General features: G+C 32.5%; 1 protein-coding gene across 3 annotated transcripts; it reads right to left on the bottom strand.

Annotated features, from left to right (window-relative positions):
- Window positions 1-6,073: 6,073 nt before the first annotated feature.
- Window positions 6,074-22,586, bottom strand: LOC148310517 (zinc finger FYVE domain-containing protein 1-like). Of its 3 annotated transcripts, none has more exons than XM_088258333.1 (16): window positions 22,402-22,586; window positions 21,884-22,255; window positions 19,702-19,857; window positions 19,479-19,589; window positions 18,652-18,763; window positions 16,153-16,342; window positions 14,929-15,033; window positions 13,996-14,058; window positions 13,858-13,912; window positions 13,268-13,374; window positions 13,094-13,172; window positions 12,096-12,254; window positions 10,647-10,818; window positions 9,218-9,307; window positions 7,553-7,715; window positions 6,074-6,608 (listed from the first exon to the last, which is right to left on the bottom strand). In XM_088258333.1, the coding sequence occupies exons 2-16, from the start codon at window positions 22,190-22,192 to the stop codon at window positions 6,527-6,529; spliced, it is 1,953 nt and encodes a 650-aa protein (XP_088114459.1). In that variant the 5' UTR covers window positions 22,193-22,255; window positions 22,402-22,586; the 3' UTR covers window positions 6,074-6,526. The 3 variants fall into 3 exon arrangements, with proteins under 3 accessions (XP_088114459.1, XP_088114457.1, XP_088114458.1); XM_088258331.1 differs by having other exon boundaries at window positions 9,218-9,313; window positions 22,402-22,564; XM_088258332.1 differs by having other exon boundaries at window positions 6,393-6,608; window positions 9,218-9,313; window positions 12,096-12,251; window positions 22,402-22,544.
- Between the last annotated feature and the right edge of the window lie 430 nt (window positions 22,587-23,016).

Genomic DNA, 23,016 nt, shown 5'->3' with positions numbered 1-23,016 from the left:
AAGAAAAAAAAGAGATTGTTTACACATTCAAGAAAATGTGATTCAATATTAACCGTTGAAATGCTATGGCTTATTTTTATAACAATGCAAATGTCATTTTTTGTCATTTAAATCAAATGTACAATACATTTATAATTTTTATCTGAAGCACTAACTTTGTGATTTTCCATTTTACAATTAAAATACAACTGTGTTTTAAAATCACTATAAATATTTTATTTTAACGTAATTATAATGTCTACCGGTTTCGAAGCTAAACGGTAGACATTATAATTAAGTTATAATAAAATATTTATAGTGATTTTAAAACAAAGTTACATTTTAATTATAGATATACATTTGTTTAATGGTTAGTACATATGGGAACCTCGAACACCTCATAGCACAAATTATAACACATTTTTTGTTTAAAATTACGCTTGTTCTAAAGTATGAAGTCATAAATTGATGTGCACTTTTTTGCAGGCGATCATCATCCTAAATCACGAAGTAGTTAAAACTCAAGTACACATTTCTTACAAAATATCTGAATTGAATTTTAAATTTAAATACAGACATAAAAAATGGTTATGTACAATTTTATAAATTAATTTAAGATAAAGTATCTTTTCATTATTATTAAAAATCCCAACATCACAGTACGGCTGTCCAAACTCAAAACACAGTAAGGGACATTTTTTTGTAGTACGTTTTTTTTTGCATTTTTGGACTAAGTAGATTCTACTTAGTCCAAAAATGCAAAAAAAACGTACTACAAAAAAAATGTCCCTTACTGTGTTTTAAGTTTGGACAGCCGAGTAGATTGATGTGTTATCTGTAATAATTATCAAAATAATTTATGTATAAAGATTTTTTAATCATTCTGCAAGAAAAAACAGATGTCTAAAAGCTTTTCTGTTGCTATACTAAATTGTGTCATTTGACGATTATAGGAAGACTGAAGTACAAAAGAGACACATATAACGGATCAAACACCATTCTTTTTTGGTGGCACTGCTGCATTAAATAGCGCAATTTATTCCACAATCATATTATAAAAATGAAGAAGAATATGGAAGTCTGGGCATTTACGGGGCTTACGACCGTCATAGGCTGGTTTAAGTGATCACTTTACACACGTGTAACATTCACCAATTCTACCCATTATTGACAACCACACTACTCAAATTCTTGGATTCCATATTCTTCTTCATCTTTGATGAGATGTCAAAAAAAATAATATGAAAATAACTCCTGTAATTGGTGATAATCCAGATTTTGTGAACAAGTATTTGGACACACTCAAAATGTTGTAAATATTATAAAAATATGAAATATGTACCTACTAAAATATAGTTGGTGCAAAGGTAAAACTAATGTACAGAATAGAGGCTATTTACCATTTGAAAAAATAATTACACTTTATAATTTATATTTATTCTAGCATTTGATTCAGATTAAAAAAAATAAATAATTATATATATATATATATATATATATATATATATATATATATATATATATATATATATATATATATATATATATATATATATATATATATATATTTATATATATATATATATATATATATATATATATATATATATATATATATATATATATATATACATATATATATATATATATTGCTTTTTTATATAGGGCAGAATATTAAATTTTAGAGCCTCAACACCCTAAAGATCATATATAATTATGGAAACTATGAAAAATCACAAATTTAGTGCTTCAAATATAAATTATACCCTAAAGATCATTCGTCAAGATGAATTACACCATGTGTACTTTGTGCGACGATGTGTGAATTAACTCTCTGAATTATTCATATAATTCATCTTGTTTATATAACATTATTTTCTATTTTTTTTTAGACGTAAATCAATGTCTTGTCACCAATTCTGCTTGGTGAGAGTTCATCAAATAATAATATATTGTAAAAAATAATTAATTAATTAATACTGGAGCAATGACTGTGAATAAAATTCAATCATTCGAACATACCAATAAAAATTATACTTAAAAATATATGAAAAATGTATGTTAACCCTTTGAACTCGTAAAAAATATTTAACCTTTTAAACGCGTTAACTTTGTTCCTAAGAGACGCTCGTGCGCGGCTGTATTTCGCCGTTTTTTAAATTATTACTTTTATCATGTATTTAGTTATGAAACGATTTATTTTCCTGAACAAAAACGTTCAATGGGATTCATTGTGCCTTTTTGGTACTCTATAATACACGTGTGTCACATTATTCTTGAAATATATCGTAATATAAACAAATTAGATCGTAACATAAATAAATCAAAGCACGCATCGTGTGTCACTCTTACCCACTGGCGATGCGTAGCGTCGAGAGTGAGACAGATATAGGGCATGATTATGGCGCGGACTAATTACCGACCGCAAGAAAAATCAGGGATCTGTTGTTTTATTTATCCTTGTGATGTTACAAATTATTAGTCAGATATTTCAACAGATGTCATAAGGCCGAAGATTGACGTATTATTTTATCCAAAGTTCCACACCATGAAAAAATCCCTCCAAGTTGAACTGAGGTTCGAAACTTGGAGCAAAGTGAAAACACAAACGCTTATGTCAGCCGCGTATGGGGCATGTCTTGTAAAAACACAAACGGTTATGCGAGCCGCGTGGATCCGGTTAAATGGGTTTCACGCAATTCGAGATTTTTTAAGCAAAATATGAGAAAAAACTTAGGTATTTGTAGAAAATTAAAAAAAATATATATTTTGAAAAGGTAGGAAATAAAATTTTGCATTATTGTTTACAAATGTGTATTTCTAACAAAAAATTATAAATTATGTAAGAAAAAAAAACAAATTTTAGTTTTTGTAATTTCTCAAAGTGTGATATTTTTCGAAACAATCGCCCAAATGCATCCTCGGGTTTCCAGGACATGTGTCGCAATAGTTGCTGGTCTCCCGTCTCCCACCTTTAACTGCCCTTTTTGAGCAGACCACACAGTCCCGCTTAGGACCATTTCTTAAAATATGTAGTTTTCCATTAATTGCACTCGTTAGGCGCCGCTGCAGCGCCTAACGAGTGCAATTAATATTTATTGTGTCGCCGTGGCGGCGCCTAACGAGTTGAAAGGGTTAACATGTATGCAGAGAATTGGTATTTTCTTAATAGTATTTTCTCATTAGATAATATTTAGGTTTTCTGCATCAATTTATATATCAATATGTATATATATATATATATATATAAAATTGAGTTTTCTTTTGGCCTGGAACGCATTAACATATTTTCCATTGATTTGTATGGGAAAAAATGTTCCGCATAACGAGTAACATTGCTGGAACGAATTAAACTTGTTATGAGAGATTCCACTCAGACCTCTCATATATATATATATATATATATATATATATATATATATATATATATATATATATATATATATATATATATATATATATATATATATATATATATATATATATATATATATAGATAAATTACTATTTAAAATATTATAAACCACTTTGAAATAATTGATAACCAGGACCGTTATTAGGAATGTACAACTTTTGCGGCCGCACAGATCCTCACGCTCATATATTTTTTGAGTGAAATCCTAAAATACGTGAAAAGTTCTGCACTCTTGGGGAAAAAAGGTTGCGAGGAAATTTAGCAGAAGATTGTGAGATTTTAAAGAAGAAAATTTCTTCACCATCTTTTTTAGATAGAAAATAATGTTATACTTATTTTTTATAGATATAAAAGATGGAAAATATCGCAGTTGAAGGTTTCTGTTATGGATTGGCTTAAGTTGCTAAATACTACCTAGGCCCATAGACTGGAAATGTCAAAATTAAGCTACATCCGGTTAGTCTAGAGTCTGCCACAGTTAATTTCAATATGGTACGAGTATTCCACATGCAACATAAAATTCTATTTGGCTGGTTATACTATTTTTTTTACAAAGTAGTACTTTTATGTGTCACATTTAATGTTAAACTGACACGTTTAATGTTAAAAAAAAAAAATTTAAAAAACAAGAAACCTTCTTTAAAAGAAGAGAAAATATCTAAATAAAATCTGAATATATGTATGTACAATAAATGAAATCTAAGGAACAAAAAACAATATGTTTCCTTTATATAAAATAATATATCGTCAAGATACTTTAAAATGTTTATAATTCCATTGAACAAGTCAGATTTAATATAACAACATTCTTACAAGGTTTTATATCTTAAGCAACATAATAAACTGCAAATACAATATTAAAAATAAATAAAGAATATACCTCAAGTGTCCATTACCGGGATCAAAAAAGTTATAAACTCTTTTAATTGTATGTATACTCAATTCACCGGTGACAATTAAATAAATTATGGACTTACGTGGTCAGTACGCTGACAATATTTAACTCAACAACAAGACCTAATGAAATGGATAACGAAAAATAATAAAATCGAGTGTGTATTGTGAAACTTTCAAAAAAATTAATAAGCAGTAAACAGTAAAAAGCATTATATACTTACATACTTAATACTAAAGTATATTTGGATTAGAAGAAAAACAACTCAATTATATTTTTCCAACCAAAACGTTAATCTTGTAACTTTCATTTAGTCGCAGTCATAAATCGAATCTATAATAAAATTTTGTTTCACATTTCGTTGCCCAAGTCAATTGAAAAGTTGCAAAACTTCTTTTAAACCCATTTTCACTACTTAAAATGCATTCTAAACCTAAAAATATAAACAGGACTTAAAACTAAATATTTATCAATATTAGAATGCATAGAAAATAGTGAAAAATACTTTTGTACTTAATGGACAAACCAGCACCCGGAAGACAAAATGGCCAGTGGTTTCTGTGTTAAATATCAGATTAACCAGAAACAGTGCTACTTTAATGAAAGTTAATTTATATTATGACTATCAACACAACAGTATAATTTATTTTTAAATGGAAACAACTCACCGACGACTAGAAACAGCTTTCAAAATTGACATAAATTATACATACTTCTATATGATTTCGAAGACTGTACAATATTGAGCATTGCAGAATCCAACATAAAAATATATATATTAAGCAACAAATTTATGTTATTATAAATTTGAATGGAAAAAATTAAAATATTAAAAATTGGCAATGTAAATTAAAAAAAATATATATTTAGCATAATTTTTTTTAAAAATTGTTTTAACTTTGGATTGGGCCCTTATCACGGTAGTGGTCCGTCATGATACATGATGATATTGTATACCACAATATAACTGAATAACTCTGAACATTACCAATTTTTTTTGCCTATGGATTCATTAATGTCATTAACTGTTTTGTCTTATTGGCAAATGAGTACTTTTCAGGAGATGCATTTGACCAGTTAAAACCTTGTTAGGTAGTATATCTAAATATTTTTTTAAAGTTTCTGATATTATAGAAACAAATTAAGAAGTTTCCTTTACTAAAAAATTATCTGCATTATACACACACGTCTTTTTAATTATGTATATTAATGCATACCTTAAATTGTGCAAAATATTTAAACATTGTATATATGTATTAAACACCAAAATCAAATAACAAATTTATGACAAATCATCCATGTATCTCAATTTGAAACACAAAGTACGGCAATAAGAGTGTATATGTACTAATATGTAATCTTTTGTGACAGTGAATAAATGCTAAGTTATGCTTTTATGCATGCACACATTTCAAGCCCCCTTTATGAAAATTTACTAAATGATATCTGGGAAGAGAGTTCTGGCAAACTAAACTCGGAGTGAAAAATGAACTAACATATTTGTTAAAAACAAAATTTTAATTAATTCACTGATCAAAAGTGATGAATGTTTTAGAAGTTTTTTTTAGCTTTTTAACAATTAGTATTGCTAACACAAATCGGCACTTTGAAATTTAAAGCTAGTAATAAAAGATAATTAAAATAAATAAATAAAATAATAATATTAATAAATAAAAACTTCAAGAAATCATGGAAGAAACTCCACATCAAGGAAAATATTTTATATATTTATATATAGATATTAAATTACACTATATGTTCTCAATACTGAATATTTCTTTACATTTTTATTTTAGGTTGATGTTTATTTGTATCTAAACCAACATTAATAGGCAAAAATTGACATTACAAAAAATTTCAATAAAAAATCTCATCAACTAAGTAAAAAAATTTGAATAATACATTAGCCGCTTGTGCACTACACGGAATTTTACCATCCGGCAGTCCGGTTTTGAAAAATGAAAGTGACTAAAACAGTTTAGCATGATCGGATTTACCCGCAATGTGTTCACACACCAATCAAGAGCACCGATCCGAAGAAAGATGGACAAAAGCATAAGCCAATCCAAGCCAAATATCCGTTTTATATGCTAACTGATGTGCCGGACGGTAAAATTCCGTGAGGTGCACAAAGGCCCATGGACATAGACTGTTGAAAATGTATTGATACATATTTACATTAAAAGTATTTTAATTCACCAACTAGGGAAAGTCCGATTGCGGCAAGGTACGCTTTGTCATATTTTCTCCAGCATATTTGTAATGCAAACGTTGCACACGCGTACGGGGCTGCCCCAACCCCTCTCTGGAACAGCTTGCCTGTCCAAAAATATTTTTGTGAATAATTTTTTTATAATATACAAATATTCAATGAAGTAAAATAACTTTTGAAGAAATCATTAGGAGGCTATCATAATTAACTGAAACAAAATATGTTAGGCAATTATGTATGTAATAAAATACCTAGGTACCTACCTATACATTTTATTAAGTACTTACAAATAGTACCTACATAAAACAGTTCTACCACCAGATGTCGCATGCGTCGCATAGAATTAAACAAAAGAGATCCGATAGAAAAAATATAATATTATTAACTGTCAGAATCAGATAGATATAAAAATTATTGTAAAGATTAATTAAGAATAAACTTTTATTGTTGTTTCTTTAATTACAAAGCAACACATTGTTTATTTTATTATTATGCACCCACTTTACATATTATTTACACCCAATTTATAAAGAAAAATATTACCACGTTATATGTATTTATCATAGTTGACCAGAGTGATAGAAATAATTTTAGATACTTTACATAACGCCATTTATGTAAAATACAATATTTAAATAATTCAAATGTAAATTAAATATGTCACCGACAAACAAACAGTGGCTTGCTCCCATGATAGCAGGTAGATCCAAACATCACTGGATAAAATATGATATTAGTTTAATAATTCCATAAATATAAAATAATTTAATTTATATATAAAACTTTGTGATTTTCCATTTCATAATTAAAATATAACTTTGTTTTAAAATCACTATTATAATATCTACCGGTTTCGAAGCTAACCGCTTCTTTTTCAAGACTGATACATCATAATTAAGACACTACAACAAAATATTTATAGTGATTTTAAAACAAAGTTATATTTAACTATAAAATAATTTGTTTTGACCTTTTGTGTTACGAGGTGAGAAAAGTCACATCAGTGTTGTTTGATGAATGATTTGTTTGTTTGAACGGGAGCAATATTCACCTGTGTGGAGAACAAGCCGAGCAGACAGATTGACCGCAACGTCGACAGTGGTGGCGCACGGTGCAGTCGGGGGCGGACCCGAACAGGGTCTCGCACCCGGAGCACGAGGGGGCCTCCTCGTCAGGAGTCCAGTACGTCGGGCGGGCCAGGTTAGTCAGGACGCCTACGAGACATCACAACCGTCAAATACACTAATGCCGAATTTGACAAGGATGTTTGAACCTTACTCTTATGGTGCTAAAACTTCAACATGCTACGGTGATATGTATTTTACACACCATATGAAAATGTGATTTGAAAATGGGAAAAATGTGAATACATATTCCTAAATGTTGCCTTTATTGACCATAGTTGAATGAAATTTTACTGACCATAATTGAAGGACAACTTGTGCGGTATAAAAGGAGATTAGCGGAAACAGTATCAAACAGCGTGCCCGTGTACGCAAAGCACGGCACGCATGCACACACTGAAAAACTTTTGTGTATTGGTGATTTTATCCCCGATTTTTTATAAATTTATTTATTTGTTGTCATTATAACCAAATTGTTGTCCATGTGAGAAAAAATAACTTGCAAAGGAAAAATGAACACCGTATATACAATAATAATCACATTAGATGGATGAATGAAAAAAAATGAGTGCACAATCAGCTGTTTTAATCTTTTAATGCACACTGGGAGTATTTCAAACTGAGTACATACTATGAAAAAGTATCTTGGAGAATGTTTGCAGGTTATTTGTAGTGCTTTTTGTGTTTTTTTCACACGTTACATATTTTTAAGGAGGAATCCATCATTTGAGGAAAAATTTTCTCAAAAATAATCCCTCAAAAAATTATTTACATTTTAACAATCAAAATCGCATTTTTGCAGCTATGGTACAATATTTGCCAATTGAAAAATTATTTCTCTAAACTTTAGGTACAAGTTATTGGAGAAAAAATCTCCTTTTCTTATTTGCATTCAATGATACATAAGACACTGTATCGAAGAAATGCTCCATCATATCGACCCTAAATTGTAAGACACAGTGATTATTTTGTTAGGTGCCAGACTGACGAGATACATTCAATATTGCAGTATAAAGATACCATATTGTGACCAAGACCCGAAACTTAGTACCCAAATGTGTTAGTCTTGTGATATATATTCAATTCAATTCAATTTATTTATTTATAGTTAACATACACATTACAAACTTAAATTTAAATCGTATACATTAACAAAAATAGAAAATAAGCAAGAATACTATTGCTAAAGGTGTAGAAGAATCCCGCTTCGGAAAACTCCTTCAGACACATGGAACAGATCAATATCCAATGAGATATTGTTCAACATAGCGGTAGCTCTTCCTACAGGCATAACCATCGGCAGGTTGGTCCTGTGTATAGGAATGTGAAACAATCTATGTCGACGCTGTCTCAGGTAACTATCGGGAACATACAGACCAATGTTCCGGATAATTTCAGGATTATCGATCATACCGCGCAACAATCGATAAAAATGCGTAATCGAATACACATTCCTTCTAGTCTCTAAACTATAGTAGCCAAGCATACCCTGGAGAAACTCGGTCGGGTAGAGCCATATAATAATATATAATAGCCGTATTGAGCCGTATTCGCCGTATTGAATAAATAATAATAAAGCTAAAACCACAAACCTTTGGGATACTGCAGAGCTACGGCTAATGGTCCGAGGGCCTCTGCTACGGCTTCTCCCACCTTCCTGGCCGTGACGTCACCCCCTTCATCTGTATCTATTCCAACAACAAACTATAAGACCCTCACAATTCAACTATCCATTTAAAAAAAAACTTAATACATATCGCTCACTCCTTTCAACAACGTCATATATCAAAAATCGTCAATTTTCAGTTGAGCATGTTTTCAGAATGCCCAGAAAATGTACTAAATCCCAGCAAAAGTAGTATATTTTTAAATTTATATTTACCCGCTACAGGGCAGAAAGTGTTGATTTTGCATTTTGAAGAAAAGGTATCGTTTTGTTATTTTTTTAAATATATTAAATACTTTTCCAATGGAGAAAATACCTTCAGATTTAAAATACTTTTCAAATGGAGAAAATACCTAAAAAGATCTGTTGCACAGTAAAAAGTTCAATAAGTAGCTTGATATTTATTTTTAGTACATTTTATTATATTTTTAAACTTTAAAAACGATCTCCTTAAAAATCAAGTTTTTTTTATTTTTGACGTTGTTGAAAGGAGTGAACGATATGATACTTCATCTAAACAAAATTATGTTGATCCACAAGTAGTCGAATTAGACATCAACTTCAAGTTTTGATTTTTGGCATAAGTGTTCCTTAGAACCCTACAAGTGATCCCTCAAAAGTCCCCACCCCTCAGGTGTCTGGTAAGATAATTAAATATGTCTTGTTTTGTAGGTACAGTGGAACCTCAATCTATCGTTCCTCGAATAATCATTTTACTGGATGTGTCATTTATTTCTTCTATCCCGAATTCATTTCATACAAAAATAGATCGCATCGATCGTCTCTCTATCACTATTTTACCGCATTCGTCTCAGTTGTTTCCCCTAATTATAATTGATCGAGGATTCACTCTATAGAAATGTGCTAGGAAGAGTAAGAAACTCCCAGTCCATATGCTTCCACAGTTGTCATCTATGTACATTTTCTACATTCTTGATTTGAAACATTTTTCACTTTTTTTCTAGAAATAGTTCGCTCCTGTTAAATGTCTGCCCCCGTGGTGTAATGGTTAGCGTTTTTAGCTACCGTGCTAGAGGTCCCGGGTTCGATTCCCAGGGGTGGGTGAAAATAAAAATTAGTGATTTTAAACTCTATTATTTATTTAATATTACCCTGGACTGGTTCCTGAAGCGCAAGAGTGATCACCTCGTCTTCATGTAAGTAACAATCAAAATAACACTGCGTCAATACGATGCAGTGATAAGGGTTAGAAGAAGAAGTTAAATACGGAATTCACTGACATGGACAAATGAAAACTCCAATATGTATCCCAAGGTGGCAATTCGATTGAAATGGCACACTTTCAAACGAGAGTAAAATGAGTGCGAGGGTTTAGGTGAGGGATGTGGGTGGACCTGTGGCATTGTCCTTGCAGGCGTCGCACACCCTGACGGGATCGGGCCAGCCCCGCTGCGGCACGGCTCTCCGGGAGGTGCTGCAGGGCCCGCACACACCGCGCCCGCACGCCCGGCAGTGGTGCAGCTCCCCGCGCCCCGCCTCCAGGGCGCACAGGCACACTGCGCAGTTCTGGAAATTATATCTTACACGTTAGGCAATCCAACGCATCTTGTGAACAATACATTGTAACGCCATCGCAAAATCTGAAATATTTAACAAAATAGTAACAGATGGAATATTTATTTTTGAACTTTACAGTCCGAACAAAATTAGTTTGAACAAAAACATAAACCCGATGTACTTTGACTAACATCCCTAGTGCATGTCAGACCTCAGCTCTGAATGCATGTTTGTTCTGCAACCCCTAGTGCATATTGGTCCTCGGGTCGACCAAAATTGCATGTGATGTGTAGTTGTAAGTGATAGTGCTATGGTGGTGACGTGTAGTATTATTTGCATACTGTTGTAGCGATTGTCCTGACGAAGAGACGGGTATGTTTCGAAACCGGTAGACTAAATACTACTAATAAGTAAAATTGACTAACCATGAAGTTAATGCTTTAAATATTAATAATATTGAGAATAAAAACATAGTAATGGGTTCCGAAGGAGTTTGGAAGATAATGCTACGTTCGTGCTTATACCTCAAGGGCTGTTAAATTTATTAAAAAATGGAACTTATAGTTATATGTATCTTTAGACTTCTTCATATAGTTCCTAGAAGTTTTAAAAACCACTAAAACATACACAGTTTCATTAAGGTGGCCACATTACATTAGCTGCTATGCACAATGCCACTGTGCAGAATCTGTTGTATGTTTCATATAGGGCACAATTGTGGTAAGCCGGATTAAGTGAGAGTTGCGCCCAATTAATTTTCAATAATTGATAAATGGCCCTCCCGACCAAGTATAAATTACAATTTAGAGCATTTATTTTAATTTAAGTTTTACTTAGTAAATACCACTATTTCTTAAAATCTACTGTGACACGTGTTTCGATGCATTCTGCATCATTTTCAAACACCGTAAATAGTGGTATTTACTAATAATAATAATAATAAAACCCTTATCCGCACCCCAATGGTGCATAGGGCACTGCTTCATATGAACACAGTGTTATCTTGATCGTTTACACACGAAGGAAAGGTGATCAGCCCTCCGCTTCAGGTACCAGTCCAGGGTAATATTGAATAAATATTACAGTGAAAAAATCACTTATATTTATTTGACCCCCCTGGGAATCGAACCCGGGACCTCCAGAACGGTAGCCGAGCGTGCTGACCATTACACTACAGAGGCGGACGAAAAAATAGTGGTATTTACTAAGTAGACTTAAATGGATAGATTTTACCACAAAGTGACTCCGGAATCAATTAATGCATTTATTTTAGTGTATAGTTTAACCTTGATCTGGCTTGTGGGCTCCCAGTAGGAAGGAGCGATGGAGTCGGCAAGCCAGCAGGAAGCCAGTGCTCCCGTGAGGCTGCCCACGCCCTCCAGGGCCCGGCGCGCCCCCACGCCGCCTCCCCTGACACCGGCACTGATGCTGCCATTACTCATCTGCTAGAGAAATTAATTACAATATAAATAAGAGTAGCATTTACTTGTAGGTATAAATAAGTCTTTAATTTTTCATTTTTGAGACATTTTCGTCGTGTAGAAGATGCTTGAACAATGGCACAGGGTGTTTATAAATTATCAAATACATTTTACTTTTTAATTATTTTGTGTTTAAACTGTCTGTTTATCTGGCATAGTAAGCCCAAAAGTCCTGGTAGCTAAAAAGATATAATCCATCAAAACTTGGCTAAGTATTTATGTTTTCTTCTTCTTCCAACCCTTATCTGCCATACCCAATGGTGCATAAGGCACCGCATGGTATCAACACAGTGTTTTCTTGATTGTTACATACATGGAAGCAAGGTGATCTTCTTGATTGTTACATACACGGAAGCAAGGTGATCACACCTGTGCTTCAGGGACCAGTCCAGGGTAATATTAAATAAATATTAGAGTATAAAATCATCCATTTTTATTTTTCCTCTCCCTCCCTGGGAATCAAACCCGGAACCTCCAGCACGGCAGCTTAACACGCTGACCATTACACCACGGAGGTGGACTGTTGTTTTGGTATTCCAAAACACTTCATACTTACATACAACTGTTGGTTCTCTAATATAACATACAAAGGGATTTTTTATATACATATTCAACATCTTTACACTTTCAACAATTTGATAGATCTAAACAAGATGCATCTTTCAGCAGCTATAGCAAGTATCCATCAACATATGCATCATAAATCTGTTTAACCTTCTCTTCCATCATTTTTCCTCTTTAAACACCTTTAAGTTACCTACATATTAATATATTCATTAACATTTAAATAAAATTAAACTTACCCCATGCCAAACATGAACAATCTCCGTATTCACAGCAATTTCTTCCGGTGACTTGTTGCCATACCAATATTGTCTGCTTCTACAGTGGAAATTCATTATCATTTTAAAAATACAAAGATAATTCATTTTATTTTAGGTAATAAAACAGATTTAATTAAATGAAGGCAGTGTTACCTGTAAACAGGTCCACATTTGGGACAATGCAGTTCATAACCATTCCAAGCGGATCTAGCAAGTCCTATCCATGATTCTTGCGGTGCTCCAACATGAACTTCCTTTACCTAAATGAAAATTCATTTATTTTAAATCACATTCACATTTTATATGTATAAACCTGTACACCAGGGGTTCCCAACCTTTTTGTACTCTAGAGCACATTCTAAAACATCGAAAGGGTGGCGGGCGCCACCTATTTTTAATCGACTTATTTTTATGTAGTCAGCAAAGAAACCACTCATACATACACAAAAAAATAAACTAACAAAGAAATCAAAATAATTCACATTTTCAATTCATGTTTATGAAAAAATTCTGTCTCTGTCGAATATGTAGTGGCGGGCACATACGAATCGTTCCAGGCACGGAATTGGGAAACTCTGCTGTACACGCTACCATTTCTGACCCTGATAATTATGGTAAACAGTAATGCTTTAAAAAAAAAAACAAAAGTAGTTTATAACTAGACGGAATTACTTTCTTGGCCTTTTTTGTTGTTGCCAATATTCGTATGTATTTCATTATCAATAATTTTAAAAATGTATTACCTTTCTCTGGCATGTTTGGCAAACAAAAACTTTATTCTCATACTGGTGTTGATATCTGAAAAAAGAAAAAAAATATTTTTCACTTAAAGAAGAATCAGAAGATAATTAAAATTTCAGTTAAAGGTACGTTGTAATCACCTGCATTTGGCGTCTGTAGAATGATTTATATCGTCTTCTTGGTGACCCATCGATTCTGTACATCTTGAAATATAAATAAACGGATACATATTATAATTTTATTTGAAGCCATAAAATGAAATATATTCTTAAAGTTTAACCAGCAAACCCTCTATTTTAGATACTTTTCTGTAGGTAGGATAGTCAGAAAAAGAAAGGTAAATGTGAAACATATTTGACAAACACCCACACCAATTGAGAATAAATATTTCTTGAATTTATTGCGCAATTGGGGGGGTAATCGAACCCTTGACGCCAGTGTCGCAGCACAGCATCTTCCCAAATACACCACGGTGCCAGTCACTAAATGATGTCTTCAAAAAAAAAATCCTTTTTTTAAAATTTAAGTATTACTTAAAAAAAAGTATTAAGTAAACACCAAAATTTCATAAAATCTATTATGTATATGTTTTTTTATGCATTACACATCATTTTCAAACATCGCATACGGTGTTTGAAAATGATGCGGAATGCATTGAAACACTTGTCATAACAGATTTTAAGAAAAAGTGGTGTTTACTAATTAAAAATTTTATTAATTTAATTAATTTAATTAATTAATAATTAAATTAATTAAATTAAAATTATCACAGAATAACTGCCGAATTAATCAATGAAACATATTCTTTGTTTGAAAGTAATTGATAATTTGTACATTTTTAATTACTTTATTTAAATGACAGAAACTTAGCATTTCAGTAGTGTACAATTTGCGGAATGTGCAATTTTGCACTTTATTTTGTGCAGCTATTTTAGGGCTTTCTTAATTAATTTTCTACTTCTACCATCTCAGTGCACAGGGTCTATTATATTCATTGAATAGTTAAAAAGTACTTGAAACAGAATCCTTACGTGATAGTATTGGGAAAGTGATTAATCTGTCAATAAACTTACTTAGCTTGGCAGGCTGTACACGTCACATCGCAGGTCAAACGCCCTCGGAAGCGTTCCGAAAGTTTCTTCAATGAATGTAATACTGATGCTGGACTTCTAGCAGCCCTACAAGAGAGCGAATAGCCACATCTAGAGTACCATCTATTTCATACACGGGTAACGATAGGTAATTGATAAACTAGCTCTGAGTTTGCATTAAGTTCATATTATTTTTTACCATAATTTATTTTTATATTTTAAAAACTTAAAATAAAGCATTTCAATAATAAACAATAAAATATTTATTTATTATTAGAAGAAAAAGTTTATTTTTTAACTTACAATATTAATTATTAAGAAAAGGTAAAGGCAATCTTTGTTATTTTAGTTGTAATATTTCTAAATAGCTTTTCAAATATTTAATAAAATAAATCTTCGAAGTATTCCGCATAAATTTCAAACACCGCATGAAAATGATGCGGAATGTATGCATCGAAACACGTGTCACAATAGATTTTAGTACAAAGTGACTGCCGAATCAATTTATGAAATAATAAAAATATTCTTGTATAAATGCAGTGGAACCTCTCATAACGAGAATAATTCATTCCAGAATCTTACTCATTAAGCGAAACAATCTTTCACATATAAATCAATGTAAAATACCATAATACGTGCCAAGCCCAACAAAATATTATTAATTTTAATTTTTAACGTTTATTTAAATAAAATTACATATTTTTATATTGTTAACACATTGTTGTCGGGCGGATGTTGTATTATGGAAAAATTATACATTTGTGTATAAATAATCATATGAAAAATATTAAAATTTTTAAATTGTAAATTTTTTTATTGAGTTTTAATCCCTTTAACATGTTAAACGCCATGGAAGGCACCGGTGACCTCAATCAAGAGCTAAATTCAAAATGCTTCAAAACTATGGAACCCATTGTCAAATAAAAAATTAAATAAACTAAATACATTATATTATTAAAATAAGTATATTACCGAAAAGTTTTACAGGACTACCCGAACACTGCTCGGGTTAGTCAATAAAAACAAATACATAAATAAATTGGTTCGGGCAAATCAATACCACCAATTTGGAATATGATTTTCCCAGAGCAGCACTTGGACTCATCAATGCAACACAAACTCCTTGCCCGAGTCACGTGAGGGATAAAATGGCAACTGGTTAACGTGTTAATTTGGGAATAGGAATATTCACTGTATTATCCTTACCTGACGGCGGTGTTATCTAGGTGCTGATTGAGCACAATGGACAGAGGGTTGGTGGAAACATTATTAGGCATTAATAATGCATCTTCGGGCAGCGTGGGGGTGTAGTAGAGTGTTCCCAGCCCGTCGACAGACATGCCCAAGTCTCGTACCTTTTTGAGTATTTGCTCTTCCGGAGTCTCTCCTGTTCTATCTTTATAACAAACAAAAAATTAGTTTGAATAAACGAGGCCTTTATTAAAATTACCTAGGTAACTTTAAACTATTCAATTGAACATTCGGGACACACACATAAGGTAAAAAATAAATCATAATTATTCTATTTCTTTTTCTTCAAACCCTTATCTGCACCCGATGGTGCATAGGGCACTGCATCATATAAAACGCAGTGTTATCTTGATCACAAACACATGAAGGAAATGTGATCAGCCCTTCGCTTCAGGTACCAGTCCAAGGTAATATTGAATAAATATTAGAGTGAAAAATCACTTATATTTACTTCACTCTCCCCCTGGGAATCGAACCCGGGACCTCCAGTATGGAAGCGGAGCGTGCTGACCATTACACTACGGAGGCGGGTGTGTTTATACGGTTCAATATTTTGAAGACTAATTATGTAAGTAAACATCAAACCAGAATAAGCCCAGTCTTTATTTGACACAAGTGTCTAAGCACTGTTAAGAAAATAAACCTACTTAAACAAACATGGAGGCTTGATAAAGATAAGTGAATTACAAACAAACTAAACTTGGCGACATAATTATTCATATTATTTATGTAAAGCCAGGGATAAACTTTAATAAAGTCACTCCGTCAGTGAGTGATGATATCAATCAATAAAAATAATCTAAAAAATCAAAGCATAATATACAAAACCAAACATCATAATCACGAGTTGCGTTTTGTTTTAGTAAATCTGCATATTTAATTCAATTTATTCAATAAAAAAATAATATATACATAACAAACAATATTCAAGGCGTATATATTAAAAGTAAAAGTAAGCAAGAAGACTTGAAGGTGTAGAAGAATCCCGCTTCGGAAAACTCCTTCGGACACATGGAACAGATCAATATCCAATGTGATATTGTTCAACATAGCGGTAGCTCTTCCTACAGGCATAACCATCGGCAGGTTGGTCCTGTGTATAGGAATGTGAAACAATCTATGCCGACGCTGTCTTAGGTAACTATCGGGAACATACAGACCAATGCTCCGGATAATTTCAGGATTATCGATCATACCGCGCAACAATCGATAAAAATATACAATAATATTACAAATATAATTTATAGATATATACATTTTGAGTACATTCACTTAATAAAAAGCATATTTAGCTGACATTAACGAAGTTTTACTGGGAAAGGGTAAATACAAAAATACATAAATAATACTTTTTTTAACGCGCACTCTTCAAGCACTAGCATTTTAGAAATCAAAACGAAAACAGTATTGAAAAAATAGAATAGTAAATAAAGAGAAAAATATTTTGTGTCATTTGTACCATTAGACATTGGACATAATGTTCCTACTATGTATATAGTTCTAACAGAATATTGCAAAATTTTAATACAATATTATGAATAAAATCTTTTCATCAACCCTGACCCTACTTAGTTTACTAATTGGGGTCGTATACTTATCACCAGTAACTGCGAACCCAATGGATAAATAACACAATGTGTAATTATTAGCTAATAAATTAATATGAAAAATCACAAGACTATCGGTAGCATTCTTATTGAAATATGTAGAGAAATAAGGGAGATATGAAGGTTTTAACTTTATATTTGATATTTTCATAAAACGAAAAATGTGCGTTCGCATACGTCACCAAATTTCCATCATCGAACGTTTTATGACGTCATGTGGTTTATAGAGCTGTAATAGTAGTAGTGTGGATTGTTTGTTTACCTTTACACTACCATTTGTGTTATACAAATATGAGGGGAGGGGTGGGGTGGGAGGGTGGACCATAGACATCAACAAATAGAGCCGCCAATAATTTAACAATGTTCCCAATATTAAAATAACTCCATCGTTTCTGTGACGTCATTCTTTGCCAACTTACGAAAATAACGTTTTTTTGAAGGCGAATTTTCCAAAAGAAAATGATGAATGAAAATATTAATTATATCGGCTGTTATAAACACAAAAGGAGTCTAATACAATCCTTTATGGGTTGAGTATGTTAAATCAGATATTCCTCCCGTCTGACAAAGATCCATTCTGATCTGTAAAATGTTTTTTACCGTCTTGCGCTCTATCAAAAGTAAGCAAATAGAACGGTTATAAGCATCTCCCACTCTCTACCAACAGAATGTATTAAAAAGAGACTCTTTTAAGTGTTTCCCCCAAACAATGTTTTAATACTACACAGAAATGGAGTTTGATAATGTGAGAGTCCATGCACTAATGTTTATCTGTTTCTGAGCTGATTACTTTCATTCCTTCATAATTTCATTCCATTAAGTTATTAATAAAAAAAAATCTAATTACTTATTGATAAAGGAGCCGTGTGTCTCGGTTCATGACTGATGATGACTGCTGGACCTCTGGCACTTAGGGGACCTCCTAGCTCTGATCGGTGGCCGGCATCAACCAGCACTTTCTGCAACAACAAAAAAACAAACTAGAATCTAGTTGCTAGATTAATACAACATTAAACCAAATCTGTCTCATTTTTATGCTTTATTGACCAGAAACTCTTTTATTAGTATGAGATGCGAATCCTGGATTATAATCACATACCTGAGAAACGCCAGAAAATATCATTTTCATTTTTATTATTTTAGCTTATAATTTTCTCTTTCAGGTGACACTTAAAACACGGTTTTTGTATTGATAAAAATAAGTTTTTCTGCGAAATAATTATATGGTTTTGATAAGAAAAGGGTTATTGTAAGGTGAGGAGTTATAAAAATATTTTTTTTGTACATATTCAAAAAAAAAAATCCAATAGTCTTTAAAAAAATTGGGCGTGGGCAGACATGTTACCTCTCCAGCTGTCAGCCGCTGATTGAATTCTGTGTTTGCGAGTATGGCTTTAACACACTAAGGATAGCAAAGATATTTCTATCCATTCGGTCGATTGATGCTAAAGGGCGGGTAGGGTATTTTTACCTTCCGCACTTGCCTCATTTCAAAGTCAGAAATGAAGGAATTACATAATTGATGTTTTTATATGAATATTATGTACCAATCTCTTTGTTTGTCTTAACTGTATGTACATAATTATCAAATCTCGTCGCCAGCGGTCCGCAGGCGTAAAAAACACCCGTCCGAAATGTGTTTAGGTTACTATGTTAATCAATGCATGATATTACCTTGATGTGATTGGTGAAAGCGCTTGAAGCTAGCCCTAGAAATTTGTAAAAATCTCCGGGCAATCTTTCTGCTCGTGTTCTGTAGATCACCACATCAGATATGGCGAGAACCTTAAAGTTTAATGAACAGTAAATTATAGTATCTACTTATATATTTTGTAAACATGCATAGAAAAAAAAATCATCATAGCTTTTGTGTTTTTATTCCGAGGAGTGAAATTACCTTGAGCAAAAGAGTGGTTGGAGTATTAGGCTGGTGCAGTGCGGGAGTATCAAGACACAGGAGCCGTTTGGCCGGCTGCCAGGCTGCCCACACACCCTGCGTGCCCCCATCTGGACCACTACTCGTTTTGAACACTTCCTGACCACGAAACAGCATCTGAATCCAACAAAACAAATCAATCAAAATGTAGGGAATATTTAAAATAATATTTAAAAATATTTGTGTAGATTTAGAATGACACAAAAGTTTATAGGGAAAGACAAATAAAAATTAGAATATACAAATAAAATCATTAACCACTTAACAGTCAAATTTTGGCGAGAAAATTCGTCTGTGCAGGAAATCATCACCAAACAACTCGATACAGGACTACCCGAACACTGCTCGGGTTGGTCAATATAAACAAATACATAAATATATTTGGCTCGGGCAAATCAATATCATCAAGTTGGAATACGATTTGCCCGAGCAGCACTCGGACTCATCAGTGCAACACAAACTCCTTGTAGTCAAGAGAGGGATAAACTGGCAACTGGTTTAAGGCAGTTACGGCCTAGTACTCATTGAATAGTAACTTAATTTTCTTTAAACTCGGGTAACATTTGATGTTATTGTTTTTTTTTTTAAACACTGATTTTGTTTCTTGAATGTTTTTCGCAGATACTTTGTGGCACATTTTATAAACTTTATATAATAAAATAACTTTGTTTTAACCACTTTTTATTGGTACACTTTTTCCAACCGGTTTTGACAAGAACCTCGTCATCCTCAGGGTTTATGAACTAATTCTAAAACATTGAAATACTCATAGTTAGGTTTTAATTAATTACCCTTCCCTTACGATACCAAAAATATCCACGCACTCCGTACACCATATGAAAATATGATTTAAAAAATTCCTAAATGTTGCTTTTATTGAGCACTGCACAGTGAATACGTCAACTGTTTTTGTATTGAAAAAATAAGTTTTTCTTCGAAATAAATATATGGTTATAAAAAGGAAAGAATTATTGAATGACATAAAAAATATATATATATATCAATACATAATCTAAAAAACAAAAAAATCCAATATGTAATCCAAAAAAAAAAAGGGCGTTACCAGACGTCCCGCTCCATGCATTGCCGCAAGGCAACTGAGTTTTATTAATGCGAATTTGGCCTTAAATAACCAGGTATGATTAACCCCTTGACTTTTACCAACTAACTCGAAAATTTTTAAAAAATTGAATGGGATACAATGCCGGTAGAAATAATGTTGACTCACATCATTACTATTGGTCTAGCATAAATGTGTCGACAAACAGATGAAATTAGGATTTATGATAACTGCAATATATTTTTAAAAATATATTTATTGACAGAAGATGAAAATAAAGGCTTGCGACAAGACAAGGTAAAAATATAAAATTAAGTTTAAAAATTCAGTGTTTACTTTATCAAAACATGTGTCAAATACTCATAGTCAGGTGGTGGATTCGTAGGAGCATTGTGTATTTTAAGCAAAGTATATACAATGGCTACCTAAGGTTGTAATTTTAGACTGAGGTACAGAAAACAGCTCCAAACAAGAGGTTGTAATAATTATATTTATGCAAAAAATCATGAGTAAAGGAAAGGAGAATCTATGAAATAATATAAGGACGAGCGACATAAACTAGTATTGACATCAATGAGAAAATGGTTACATATTGAGATATATTGGATCAATTCAAACACCAATTTGAGATTATCATCGAAAACTCTATCACGGTCACCAGTTCCACCTCGACCCAAAGAAAAACTTATCCAGAAGAGTTTCTGACTGGAATACTATGGCAATCTTAGTAGTTGACGAAACTAGTTTAAAAATAGCATGAATGCCTTTTTGAATATCACAGATGTGGAGGTCCTCACCAAAACGTTACATTTTCATTATAAATTATTTCAAGTTAGCATGAATTCTAGGTTGTATAATTGTTATGTTTTGGTGTGATTTAATGATTTCATATTGGTTTGATACAGGATTAGTCACGTTTTGTCACAACTTTAATTAAGGTTTCGATAGAATACAGTAAACAGAACCGATTTACATTTAAAGGATTTTTTGTGCAATATTGGAAATGTAACTTTTTGGGGAGGACCTCCACAAATAAAGTACAACAATATGAATTTGAAATAAAGTAGTTAAGTTTGTACTTACATGATTCAGAGTGTAGGATTTTCCATCTCCAGAATGGCCGAAAATAGAAACAACTTTCACTTTGCTATCGATAGGACAGTCCAGGAAGCGCGTGAAGTCCTCTACACTCGAGACCTTTACATTCTCCTCCGAGTCTATCAAAAGGAAACTCTCGCCACTACCGTGAAGAGGCAGAGATTGGAACGGAGCCTCCAAGTTCTCCTGGCGATAATTATTGAACTTCGGCGCAATATTCAGCCCCTCATCCTCCAGATGCGCGAAGGATATCATATCAATAGCCTGCATTATGGATGGCGAATTCGGCTCCATCTTCACATCGTATTCAATTTATCCATCCAATCAAACATCAAAACACCGCACTTTAGTTACCATCTGTAACAAAACACATCAAATCACGCTTTCACCAAGGTCAAGGACTTATAAAAATAAAGTGATGACCAATAATATGTCGACAAAGAAAGACTTGTGCATTACAAAATTATTATCGCGAATCATAACACGGTGACAAAATAACATACCACATGTGCACGGAGGCTGACAACGTCAGAAATCTAATTAAAATGTAAACGTATTACGTAAATAACTTTCTCCAGCAAGTGTTGCACAATATCGGAGCACGGAGATAAGCTAATTTTTGTTTACTCGAAATGCAAGATGACACACGTGGTTATCAACAAAAATAAGATCTCATAGAAAATTGCAGAAAGTGACACGTGAAACAGACGAAACCATAGTAAAACTTCTTCTTCTTCTTCTTAATGGCTTTTCACCTATCTTGGGTGTTATAGCCAGTGTCGAGTTATTTTTTATTTACACTTTTTACATTTGAATTAAAAATCTTAGTAATCCTGTTAGTGGGGATAGTTTTTTAAGTAAATTTAAGTTTGTTTAGTGAGTTATTTTACATTTATCATACACCTTTACAAATTTTTACAATACTTACCAATTATCTTAAAAACAAAAAAGAAGAAGAATAAACAAGTTTGATAGGGAAGGTTAATAAGGGGAAGGTGTTAGTGGGAAATGGATTGTTAATTCTGGAGAGGTCTGACAGGAAATTGGGGTAGCCGTTGGGCACCCAAGGAATATGTAATCTAGATCCTCCTCTTCAAGACGACATTTACACATGGCAG

This window comes from Brachycentrus maculatus, unplaced genomic scaffold, assembly GCF_059751285.1.
Source record: "Brachycentrus maculatus isolate JH-2025_06_01 unplaced genomic scaffold, ASM5975128v1 h1tg000092l, whole genome shotgun sequence".
NCBI classification, from domain to species: domain Eukaryota; kingdom Metazoa; phylum Arthropoda; class Insecta; order Trichoptera; family Brachycentridae; genus Brachycentrus; species Brachycentrus maculatus.
The sequence above is the reverse complement of the archived record's forward strand: the minus strand, read 5'-3'. Positions and strand labels throughout refer to the sequence as shown.

Bases quoted from the DNA above. Each gene is read 5' to 3' on its own strand.
- LOC148310517 (XM_088258331.1), bottom strand. From the start codon at position 22,192: ATGGAGCCGAATTCGCCATCCATAATGCAGGCTATTGATATGATATCC. The intron at 19,590-19,701 runs GTAATTTCACTC...TTAAACTTTAAG, and splicing joins CAACCACTCTTTTGCTCAAG to GTTCTCGCCATATCTGATGT. The intron at 13,913-13,995 runs GTGATTACAACG...TTCTTTTTTCAG, and splicing joins TCTACAGACGCCAAATGCAG to ATATCAACACCAGTATGAGA.